This window comes from Meleagris gallopavo, chromosome Z, assembly GCF_905368555.1.
Source record: "Meleagris gallopavo chromosome Z, MGAL_WU_HG_1.1, whole genome shotgun sequence".
NCBI classification, from domain to species: domain Eukaryota; kingdom Metazoa; phylum Chordata; class Aves; order Galliformes; family Phasianidae; genus Meleagris; species Meleagris gallopavo.
This window is the reverse complement of record NC_139435.1, coordinates 56,532,639-56,545,522: the sequence shown is the minus strand read 5'-3', so window position 1 is coordinate 56,545,522 and position 12,884 is coordinate 56,532,639. Positions and strand designations below refer to the sequence as shown.

General features: G+C 46.0%; 1 protein-coding gene across 3 annotated transcripts in view; it reads right to left on the bottom strand.

Annotated features, from left to right (window-relative positions):
- Positions 1-10,939, bottom strand: part of GNE (glucosamine (UDP-N-acetyl)-2-epimerase/N-acetylmannosamine kinase) — a 35,346-nt gene extending 24,407 nt beyond the window's left edge. Inside the window, exon 1 of one of the 3 annotated variants that reach the window (XM_085214482.1) lies at positions 10,794-10,939. In XM_085214482.1, the coding sequence (XP_085070608.1) occupies positions 10,794-10,844 (51 nt within the window). In that variant the 5' untranslated portion in view covers positions 10,845-10,939. Of the gene's footprint in view, positions 1-1,543; positions 1,932-2,137; positions 2,273-10,793 lie in introns of those variants that run through there. The other 2 variants (XM_085214484.1, XM_085214483.1) reach the window with 2 other exon arrangements.
- Positions 10,940-12,884: the final 1,945 nt, after the last annotated feature.

Genomic DNA, 12,884 nt, shown 5'->3' with positions numbered 1-12,884 from the left:
ATTTTAGTGGCAAGTAAACTAGAGGTGACTTTTTCCAGCTTAATGGAGAAGGATTGCTCATCTCTGACACAGATATAGCAGTATCAATCTCTGTACTCAGTTAGATAGCTAGGAAAGCTCTTCCCAAGCAGCTGCTGTGTAAGCACAACAATAACACTGACTGATTTCATGCTCCTTTAATTGTTGGTATTTAGAGGACAGTAGAAGTTCGCTGTGGGGAAAAGAGAGAATTACTTCCTCAAGGTCTTAGCCATGATGGAAGGATCAAATTTTGTACTTTCACAGAAGACTCAAGGTCAGATGACAGCCGGGGGTTACATGCTGTGCACTGCACACACAAAATGCAAAAGAAATAGGTTTCAGCTTTGTTACATTCTGACATCAATATAATTTTCCTTTAGTTGATTCTCTATTACTGACACTATTGCACAGATACTCCTCCATGTCCACCTTATAAACAGAAAAAAAGAAAAAAAAGAAAAAAAATCACATTTTTCAGTACATTTTTAAGTCAAAGTCCATTAGGCTATTTTAGCATCCCACCCTCGTGACACTTAAAAAATCATCAGTTTTTCCAAGTTCTCCCTATTTTTCATGAATATTAGATTTTGTCACATATAACAACAACAACAACAAAAAAAATATTTTGCATAATAGTCATGTTAGGACTATCAGGACTATCAGAAATCCATCTCAAGTTGTCAGTGGTAAAAGATATTTCTAGTTTTCACTTGTAATCCATTAAGGCTCTGTGAAACTATAACCGACATGGTGATTTTTTTTTTCTCCATCAGTCATGATTTACCTTTGAGAATGAAAGAGCGGGAAAAAGCAATGACAGCTGCCATGACTGAGCTCATCAGAAATGGCATTTCTCGTTCACCCTTGCAAAACAACAATGCCAACTACCTTAAGCAGAACAGATACAACCTGGAACTTCAGCAATTTATTCTTATGAGAAATTAAACTGAATTCTATAAATCCAGTCATAAATTAATAGTATTTGTTCTACACTGAGCCGTTACATTTGTATTTTCATTAGACCCTCGTACTGCATTAAATAAATACCGGTTTGCACTTTCAGATGGTAACGCCTCAAACAAATTAATTGCTTCCTCCTGCTAGAACTTCCACAGTTATCTGTTTAGATGATGGCTGCTTCATTTGATCTCATCTTTCCTTTTGTCCAACAGGCTACAAATATTTTAAGTGCACTTATGGCATTCAGTCCCTCGTACTGAAAATGGGAGAAAGAATGCCTGCAGAGTCCCAGAGCCACGTACACTTAGGTCAGGGTGCACGTTACCCTTTACCACCGCACACAACCTTGAACCACATCACCAGCAGTCAGACCCAGCAGCACCACTGCTTCCCCAATTCTAAACCAGCCTCTTTTGGAGATGCTGCTGCGCAGGATATCCCAGCTCTGCATGCATAAAAACAGCGACGAATTCAAATGAAATCACATCGAAGATGTGAAACCGACATCCCTAACGTGTGCCTTTGAAGCCGCACGAATGATGTTCCCGGATCAGACACAAACCTCTCACCGGAGTTCCGCATATGCTACCGCACACGCATTCCACATTTCAGCTTCAGTCACATTAGGTTTTGGGCAGCCCCAAAGCGGAATTATTTTTAGTACCCTCTGCAGCACAAGTTTAACAAACAAATCCGTGTGAGCCACGCGCAGGCCTCAAGTGCAGGCGGGCGTTCCGCCGCTGCCAGAACGACGCGTTTTCCCGAACCCCGCAGACGCTCCCCTAAGAGAGCCGACCCGCAGAATCCGAACCGAACCATCCGCCGCCTGACGGCCCGCAGCAGAAGCGAGGCGCTCCTCCCCGCACGCTCGCTCCTCCTTTCCCCCGGACCCGCCGCCTCATCGGGGCCCGCTTCCTGCCCGCCCGCACCCACCGCCGCCGCGCCCAGTCCCGCGCCCAGCCGCCCGCACGCCCGCGGAGAAGCCGCTCCACTGCGGCAGACCCTCGCCCTCCCCCAACCCCGACCAGCCCACGCGACGCATGCGCGCCCCGCCCGGCGATGCCCCCGTAGGCAGCGCTCCTCCGCCGACTGCCCGCAGCCCTCCCCGCGGCGCGGCGCGGCCCAGGCGCCCCGTTAGGGCTGGCCCGGCGGTCACCTCGCCCGGCGGCCGCCTCTCTCCGCGCCGCGCTGAGGCCGCTGTGGCGGTGCCGGAGCCGCGCGTGTAGCAGCCCCGCCCACGGTGGGCGGGCGAGAGAGAAACGCGCAGCGGCGGATCCGCGGCTGGGCACGTGTCTGATCCTCGGGAGGTTCTGCGTGGGCCGCGCGGTTCTGCGGCTCGGGTGTTAATTCAGCCGAGAGCGCCTGTATCGACTTCATCCCGTTAGCTTCACTGGCAGTACCGCGATGGAGCTGGTTTAAAACCTGCCTCCAGGCGTTACTCATCACCTGTGTGTTGCAGATGACTGTAAGAGATGCCTCGTTTTCTCAGACTGGGTCTGACCTGGATTTGGGTTCAGTTCCTCAGCATCACTTGCCCGCTGTGTTTTACTACGGAAGTGCTTAAATGAAATGCTGCAGTGCCACATAGTCCTAGTCACAGGAGAGCTCTTCACTGCGATTTTTCTCCCTCTGATGGATCTCTGATTAGCGCTGCTGAAGCCTGAGAAACTGACAGACTAATGTGGCAGGGCCATCCATCCTCAGACACTTAGAAAATACCAAGCTCATGTCACATTTATCTACTTGGCACCTACGCTCCGACAGTTCTTTAGTCCAAAGTGTGCTTTTGTTCATCCATCCGCAAGGGCTGCTCTCCTACTATTTTATGATATTGGCCCACAACATCAAAGGCAGATGTTGGTGGTAGGGCAGTAGAGGTGGATCCTTCCCACCAATATCCCATTACATGTTGTTACCATGTGAGAGATGGCAGCAGAGGGGCACTCTGACACCATAGCGGCTGACACAGAAGCGTGTATGGAGCAAAGGTGGATCACTGAATTCCTCTGTGCAGAAAAAATGACACTCATTGGCATTCATTGACGCTTGGTGAACTTTTATGGAGACCAAACAGCGAATGTTACACATTGAGGTGGCGTGTGGCATGTTTCAGCAGTAAGTGACAGTGATGTGAAAGATAAGCCACATTCCAGATGGCCGCACACAGCTGTCACACCATGAAATGAAGTACATCTTGATCAGCTCATCCATGCAAATAGGAAGATTATGAACAGAGCTGAATATTGGCTTCCATGCATTGGAAATGGTGGTTGCAACGTCAGAATAGCACAAAATTTGCACCTGTTGGGTCCCACAAATGTTCTTACGGGAACAGAAAGAACACTGCCAGTTTGTCAGGACCTATTGAACCAATATGAGTCTGAAGATGACCATTTCCTGGATCACATCATTACCAGAGACAAGAGGTGGTGTCACCACTATGAGCTGGAGTCAGAATGGCCATTCATCAAGTGATAACATGTGAGTTCCTCATCAAAGAAAATGTCCAAGACACAGCCTTCAGCAGGTACAGTGATGTGCACTCTCTTTTGGGATAGGAAAGGAGTGATCCTTCTGGATTTCCTGGAATCCAGACAAACCATCAGAGCTCACTGTTACATCATGACACTGACTAAGCTGAAGGCTCAAACATCCAGAGTTAGACTAGAGAAGGAGACAACCTGTCTCTTGCAGCATGATAACATCAGGCCCCATACTCTTTGAAGACGGTGGAGCACATTGCCAGTCCTGGCTGGACTGTTCAGTGTGCTCGCCATACAGATAAGCACCTTCTGACTGCCATCTGTCCAGATAGATGAACTGCGATGGCAACATTTTCCTAGCAACGAGGTTGCCTTCACTGGTGCACACTGTTAGAAGAGCAGCATGCAGGCTTTGCTCATCGCTGCCAAAAAGCACAGATATTGGTGGAGACTATGTTGAAAAAGAGTGTTTTGTAACTGAGAATTTGCTCTTTGAAATAGTGCTATCGTGCTCTTAGTATCTCTTGTAGTTTTCTTGTAAATAAATAGGAGACATTACTTTCAGATCGACCTACATAACATGGGTTACATCCCTTCTGCTTTCCATTTCAGCTTCTCAAGAAAGATTTATCTTCATGGTGCCTCCTGTGGGCAACTCAACTAAAAGAAAATAAATCAGAGAGGTTATACTCCTATCCCCTCCCTAGGGAAAAAAAGTTGCCTTTTCTCACAAGGTTTTGAGGAACAAGCATGGAAATTTTCAATCATAAGACATCTTAAGTGGCTTTTGTCATAATTTATTAAAGAAAGAAAGAAAGAAAGAAAGAAAGAAAGAAAGAAAGAAAGAAAGAAACAAACAAACAAACAAACAAACAAACAAACAAAAACAAACAACAATCCACCAAAGGCAATACTTGTCTTTGGGAATATGTCAAACTCTGCTTGAAATTGATTGTTTGCAAGAGAGAAAGAACATCTTAATGGGATCAGTTAACCATCGGGAGATGGGCTTAATTTTTCCAGAGAGGGCATGTTTGCTGCTTAGGATTTGAACAGAAGACCATCTGATTGTGTCCTTTGATCTGCATCTGGCTTAGAGATCGCACTTTTTGGAAAGCCGTCCTGAGTGGAGTGATGAATACACTGTGACCTGCACCTGGGAGAAGGGGCCTGTCAGTGCCTGACCGGACTGTCATAGAGGAGATGGATAACATGACACTCAGTGCCACTGCCTTCTGCACAGACGTTACCTCCTCCCACCCAAAAGCAAAGGAATATGTCTTTTAAAATCAACATCTACATCAAGCATAGGTGTTATCTCCTTCTTTAACTCCCCATTTACATCTGTTTGATTTATGTCAAAACCAGTTGCTAAGTATAAGGAAGTGAAAACTCAGTCTAAGATTTTCACAAGTAACCAGAAGCAGCTGTGCATGTCCTTGTACATTGTGCCACCAAAAACTCACGAAAGAGCTTGAATAATAAAGGTAAGGGCATAGTGCTTCCAGAACAGCTGGTCCTTCTAATGCAGTCATTATTTCTGAGGAAAGTGCTGTCCAGCAGCGTTCAGCTGCTGTGAATGCACTCTGTTAGGAATGTACCTCATAGGAAAAGACTGGGTAACACCTACCATATGATATAGGGAGAATATAAGCAGATGCACACAACAGGAAAAGCATAACAAGACACTGCCTTTCTGCATCTTTTTGTTTGTTCTTCACAAAACTACTGGGTGAGCAGTGCACAGTCAATAAGCAACCACAGCAGTTTTAGGTCAGTATCACCACACCATGGGCTTGCAATTTATATCTGATGTTTCAGAGAAAGAGAGATAAGGAAGACAAGACGAAGTCATTTACGCTATGCAAGATTTGGGGTTTTATTTTCTCCTCTTCACAGCACAGATCTCTCACATCCCTGCTCAGAATTTTACAGATAGATGATATGGGTGTTGGTAAGCTTGTTAGGCACAGAGTTCTTGCCAAGGAAAAGAAAACTCAAAAATATCTGAAAATTGGAGAACATATGATAAAATGAGGTCCATCAAAACCCCAGGTAAGGAGAACTGGTATTCTCATTGAAATTACAGAAATTGGATAAAGACATCACAAGACTGAGTTGCCAGTGTTCTGTAACAGATTAATAGCCTCTTTCTTACTAGGACAATGACATACGGTGGTTTTTGGTGATTTATTATATAATTTATACTTACCTATAAAATTTGAATCAAGTTTCTAGTAACAGTAGGATGCAGGAAATGCACAGTATGAAAGGCAGCCTCTGTTCTGATGGGCTCTTTGGCCAAGGGGGGCTAAGATATATATAAAACCCTATATAAAACCTATATAAAACCCACGCAAAAGAGTGCTGATGACTTCAATGTGATTTTTATCATTTCATTCAATCTCTGATGACGTGAGCCTATGTCTTCAACGGAAAGAAACTTTATACAATTTCCCCCACACCCTCAACTCTGTCTCTCTAAAAATAAAATAATGGAACTGACCCACTTTCTGCTGCCATCGCATGACCCACTCTGCTTGTGTGATCAATCCAGTGCTTCTAGGGTCTGTTTTCTTTACTTGGGTTAAAAGCTCTTAAGGACATGGTTTGTCTGTTTCAAGTTCCTCTTGTGTGCACTTCTGCTAGAATAAACATGATTGCCGTTGCTGATTCATGCTTATTGACACACATCAAGCATTCACCAGGGGATACAACACACTTCAAGCTGGCTTTGAAGCAGGTGAGGTTGAACAATGATGTCAGCCTAGCTGGGGTGATGCTTGTAGCAAGATTTTCAAGCAGGATGGCAAGATGCAGTCTGCTGAAGCCTGTGCTGTGTCTAAGCCTCAGTTAAGCAGAAAAGACAGTCTACTTAGAACTGGCTGAGATGTGTTCAAACAGGAATTGAATACAGCCACTGTACCTAATTATTGTATTTGGACAAAAGCTAGGGAGGAATCAACTTGGTTGCCAGCTGTTGTCATTAGGTAAGAACAGTGGTAAGTCTTAGGTAAGGCAAACAGATTTCCATTTTCATTTCATCTTCGTTTGGGAGTGGTATTTGTCAGGCATACTTGGTAAAGAAAAACATGCAGAAGAAAAGGCCAAGTTAGCTTGATGCAAATGCCTCTCAAATGTCAATGACCATACAGCAAACTAAGTTCCTTAAGCTTTCTCAATTCTCCTCACTCTGGGTTTCTACCACAACTTATTAATTTTCTTTAAAGAGACTCGGTTACAAAGCACAGCTTGATCTTCTATCTGGCTTTCAAGCAGAAGCTAAAGCTGCATCATTTCTCCTTCACGCATGCTGTATTATCTCAACCTTAAAGATGTAAGACACCAAAATTATTATGTACCAGTAGTGCTGTGGCTCTAATCTTGTGTTCCACATTCCATCCAGGACTCGGTCCTCACTCTAACCTTCCTGTCAGTGACAAATTGGTGGTGGGCATTTTTGTCTCAACGGGTGCAGAGATTGAGGGCAGATCAGACTTCCTAACCAGATAGAAGCTGCTGTGCTTGTGGGTCTGTGCAGGCTTGCAAGCTCCAACAAAGGTGTAGGGATGTGCTGCCATGGAACAGGAAGTGCAACAAGCCAGAAGCTGGGAGGAGAGGGAAAGAAGCAGAAATGCACATCTACTGATAGGATTTCCTGATTTTTCCCATTTACAATTGATATATGATATTGAAAATAATATTAAATAACTGGCAGTGAGGAATGTTGCAGCATCAAACTCTGTCATTCTGTCAGTATTAATAAATACTTCCTGCACCGAGAGCAGGTCTAGAGGTTTCTACTTGTTCGTCTTGTCCAGCTAGTACATAAGCTCTACAGCTTTTTTATAGCTTTTAAAGTGCCACAACATCCTACTTGCTTGCAACTGTGTTTTCAATGAGACTATCTGATGACAAATATGTGCTAGTCCATAATTTCTAATTTTAGGGGGATTAATACTACTTCATAGTTACAAATAAATAAATAACAGATAAAGCTCAGATCTAGACTGAAGAATGATGCAAGTAAACATGTATTTCATCTTTTTTTTTCCATGGTAAAATTGCTTTGTGTAATTTGTAAACGTCTAATTTGACTTTTAGCTTCTATGAAGTCAAAAAAAATGTGATTGTAGAGGTGGTTGTGCTACACAACACAGACAGTTTGCAATTTCAGGACAGCTGGGCAAATTTTTAAAGACAGAATATAAAATGTGCAAAGAAGCGAGAAAAATCTTTCTTCTTCTTTTGTGTGTGTGTGTGTGTGTGTATGTGTCTGTGTATATGTGTGTAGCCTACACTAAGAAATGGACAAATTCTCCTGACAGGTCCTCTTAGCTGAGTTATGCAAGCATCATTTTTATTTGTGTGATGTTTAGAGCAGTCTTAATTCCTACACTATTAAGTGGCTGTTATCTGGTCCTGAAACAACTTTGTTTTTTTTTTCATTTGAAGATTCTTGCAGAAATGCTGTGGAAGACTCAGATACAGTCAAAAGCACAGCATTTCTGCATCAAGCACTATCTAAAAGTACATTCTTGTTTTTACTTCGGTGCCAGGGATAAAACCTCATTTTTTTTGTTTGGATTATCTATAGCCCACATTTTCATGACTAGCCATCTCCAGAAATGGTTTTGTTCTCCAAACAACAAGCAAAAGTCGAGGAAAAGTTAAGAACAAGCGCACGAATTTAAAGGAGGCACTATCTCTAGGGACTGTGCAAGAAGACTGTCCCAGACCTTCTGTAAACACATTTTACTTGGACAGGAAGCCAGGACTTTGTAAATGACAAAGAGCAAAGTTTTAAAGTTCAGGATGACATTTAGAAAGGGGAGGGGAAAAAAAAAAAAAAAAAAAAAAAGCAACTCATATGGTAAATGGTAATTTACTTCTTTCCTTCCTTCCTTTACATAGTTAACTGAAACAGAAAATTGCGTCTAAAGCATCTGAGTGATGATCAGCAGTTATTCTTAGTCAACTTCCAGGACAGTCTCATTTTCTCAGCTGGACTTCTATGCATGGTATTTCATTAGGGCTTTGATTTTGGTACTCAATGTTTGAATGAAAGATTAAGTTCCTTAATTATTTCCCACGGCGTGGGCTGCCAACTGTCTCACTAGCTAAATACTCCAGGCTGCAGGTAGACTGCTTAAATATAAAATGGCACAAGAGTAGAGGTGAAGTCCTTCTGGTAGGAGACCAAAAGACAAAAAGTCCTCTCAATTTTTGTGTAGTAACGGTCTACTGTTAGGGGGAACTTCTGCCTTTTATTGCCATCTGTGCTGCTCATTTCCTTGTTATGAATGGGGAGCTTTGATAAGGGTAGTTCCTATCTCTGTGTTGATTTATTCTTTTCAGACTCTGATGTCATGACACGATGGTGTCGTCTTTAAACTTAAGGCACCATGGGTAAACACAGCTACAAGAGGTCAAAAAACTTTGTCAAAGAATTTTTTATTTAAAAATAAGGACTATGGACATATTTTCAGTGCTTGCTGGAAATTCACTTTTTTAAAGTCTGTATCTTAGATGGATGCTGTCACTGGAGGATATCCAGGATGATGTTATTTCTCAGCACATGCAGATCTGAGGGAGACTGGGAGCCAGACCTGAGCTTAAAGCTGGCTGAGAGGCAAGAGGAAAGCCAAGATGTGTAAAGACACACTTGAGAAAGAGGAACACAACATGGTAAGACATTCAGATTCAAACAGGACAACATCTTCGGTTTAGTACTTTGGCAGACATAACATAACAGAATCACAGAACTGTTGGAGTTGGAAGAGACCTCTGGAGATCATCTAGTCCACCCCCTGCTAAAGCAGGTTCCCTACAGGAGGTTGCAGAGGAGAGCGTCCAGGCAGGCTTTGAATATCTCCAGAGAAGGAGACTCCTCTAGTGCTGTGGGCAGCCTGTTCCAGTGCTCTGTCACCTTCACAGCAAAATAGTTTTTCCTCAGGTTCAGATGGAACTTCTTGTATTCCAGTTTGTGCCCACTGCCCCTTGTTCCATTACTGCACACCACTAAAAAGAGCCTGGCCCCACACACTTGACAGCTGCCCTTTAAATACTGATAAGTACTGATAAGATCTCCTGTCAGCCTTCTCTTCCCCAGGCTGAACAATCCCAGGTCTCTCATCTTTCCTCATAGAGGAGATGCTCCAGGCCCCTTATCATCTGTGTGGCCCTCTACTGGACTCTCTCTAAAAGTTCCCTGCCTTTCTTGAACTGGGGAGCCCAAAATTGGACACAGTACTCCAGACAGGGCTTCACCACGGCGGAACAGAAGGATCTGCTGGTCGTGCTCTTTTAAAAATGCAACCCAAGATACCATTGACCTTCTTGGCCACAAGGGCACACTGCTGGCTTATGGCCAACCTACTGTCCACCGGTGTAACCAGGTGCTTCTCTGCAGAGCAGATCTCCAATGTCTTTTCTGCGTCTTTCCTGGATGCAGTCGTACCTTCTGGTCACAGATACAAAAAGGGATGAGCAGTCACTGAACCTGCTCGACAGGTCGTATAGAGCAGCCAGCGGTAACCACTCTGGGGAGAGCAAACCCTGTGCTGGGAGTGCTGCCCAAGGGGATGAAGCATGGACCTGCCTGGGGTTTGGTGGACACCTCGAACCCCTTGGGAACACCTCATCAGCCCCCATGGCTCAGCGTCCCCTTCTCCCTCTGTCTGCCTCTCTTCTGCCTTTCCCTCAGTGGCACCTTCACTTCACTTCCGTTAGCTGAATGCCTTCAGAGAAAACCTACTCAGAAATACTGCCCCACAGAGATGAAGCTCCCTGTCGGTCCTCTGGCATGCATGGCCCCACACCCACCCACTGCTTGGGATGTGAATCTTCCAAGGCCCCACATCTTTCTTCTCAATGGGTGCCTACCGAGCACCTGGCACAATGGGGCCATGCCTTATTGCCACCAGGACAACGCAAAACAAATGTAGTGACTGATAATGCCAAAACCTAACATCCTGAAATCTTCTCCGACCGCCCTCCCGGCTCTAACCCCAGCACGAGGGAGCCTAAACACAACGCATCACCAAACAGTACGCGGGGAAGTCACAAGAAAGACGGTGCCGGCTGGGCGAAGTCTGCCAGCTACCCAGCAAGGCTGAAGCCGCGCAGCACGGAGGACCTTCCGGCACGGCGGCCAACATCCCACGCGACACGGAGTCCCGCATCCCCTCCCGTCCGCCCGGCGCCGGCCCCGTGGGATCCAGGCAGTGCATCTCGGGGCGTCGCCCCGCTCCCGGGGGCTCCCCGCGGCCCCCACACCGCCGCACCTCCCTCCCCCGCGGGCTGCGCGAAGCCGCGCCGCTGACTTACATGGGGACCTTGGGCGAGCGGCTCCCGGCGCGGCGGCACGTTGGTGCCCATGGCCGAGTCCCTCGCCGCCGGTGCTGCCGCTGCCAGGCCAAGAGAGTAGAGGGAACGGGAGAGCAAGCACCGCCCCGAAGGGCGGGGTGGAGGGAGGGATGCGCGAGAGATGGAGGGGGCGCGGCAGGGGCCGTGGCTGAGCCTTGGGGTCCTCGAGCGGGTGCAAGGGTGTGCGGTCGGGCGGCACCGCGCGCCCCTGGGGCCTCGCTCGGCTCCGCAGCCGGGACGGAAGGCGGAGGGCGGAGGGGAGCGCTGGGCAGGCGGGCGGGCAGAGAAGGGGTGTCAGCGGGGTGCCGCTGACCCCTCGCGCGGTAGCGCTGCCGGGATGTCCGGAGCCCAGCAGGGCGGTAGGACGCGGGGCAAGGTGCTTGAGAAGCAAAGCCTGCATGGAGTCTGTATCAAACAGCAGCACTTCCAAGTGCAGGTCCGGGAGACAGCAGCAGCAGCGCGGACTTCGGGAGTCTTTTCAGGGCTGTGTCCTCTGTTGCTGCTTGCGGCTGAACTCTGTCCCCCGGGCAGTGCTGCACGCTCACTCTGCTCCCGGGCAGCCACGCAGCCCACGCTTATACCGAGCTGCTCCAGCACCCGTGTGACCCTGACCTCTGGGTTCCAGGATACAGCGGTTTTTCCCTGTCTGGATCCTGGTCTTAGGCATGCAGGCCTCGATATGTGCAGAGAAATGAACTGTCTCCAGCTGTTCTCTCCTTTCCTATTGTCTCCCTTTGTTCTTGTCATTGAGACATAGAATCATTAACGTTGGAAAAGACCACTAAGTCTAGCAGTCAACCCATCACCACTATGCTCCAACACATTCAACCTATTACCTTTATTATACCACTAATACCTAATATCTAATACCTTTATTATACCACTTCAGTCAGCAACTCTGTGTCAGTTCTACTAATCCGCTCCCACCCTTTGGTCAGATTTGTCCCTACGCATATCCACATCGGCAGTAGTGGCCATAACCATCACTGAAAGATGATGGTTTTGTAACTCAGGACCCACATGCTGTGCTAATTACTGATTTCATCCCTCCTCCCGTAGCCAGAGCAGTTTATGGTTTTGCATTTCATTGCCACTGTGTTTCTGGCTGCTCATTTTACACTACTACATACCTAAAACCAAGGCAGCTACAGCAAAAGGTTTCGAAAGTGGACACTTGTAGAATAAGAGCTTAAGGAGGTAGTTTGCTGTGAAAATATATTGCATTTTTCCTTGCTCTCCACACACATATCACAACTATTATTTTTTAAACATGTTTTAAAGTATTTTTTTTTCTCTGTTGAGTTCTTTGCTTTTCCTGTGTCAGAAAGTTACCTTAAATTTTTCTGTCTGCAGTCTGAACTGAAACCCATCCATGCTACACTCTCTTCAGTTAAGTCACATACCTTTCCTTCACATTTTTGCAGCTCACAGTTCTTCCCAGCATTGAAACATTAGCAGATTTTCTTCCCCCAGAGCAGTATTATGAATATGTATGTATTTCCATATGTACATAAATATACATAAGTCACTCTGACAGAAACGTCTCCTTCCTTAGTTCCTAAGGAAACCACAACAGATACAAAGAGCACAGTAACACTATTTCAAAGAGCAAAGAGCTGCGCATTTCCACCAGCAATGAACAAGAGCCTGCATGCAACTTTCCTAACAATCCACACCAGCAGAGGTGATCCTCTGTTGCTATCACCTATTTCTGAAATGCACCATCCACTGCCTCACTGTGTGACATCTGCTGTTTGATCTCCATAAACTATCAGCAAACATTGATAAATGTCAGTGGGTGCCATTTTTTTTCTGCATAGAGGAATTTAGTTCCACCTCTTTGCTTCATCTGCACTTCCATGTCAGACACCACTCTGTCAGAGTGCCCCTCTGCTGCTATCTCTCACATGGCAACAACATGTGATGGGATATTGGTGGGAAGGATTCACCTCTACTGCCCTACTGCCAACATCCACCTCTGATGGCAGAGGTCAACATTACAAAATAGGAGGTATTACTTTCTGATCAGCCTTCGTATATATAATATGCGTT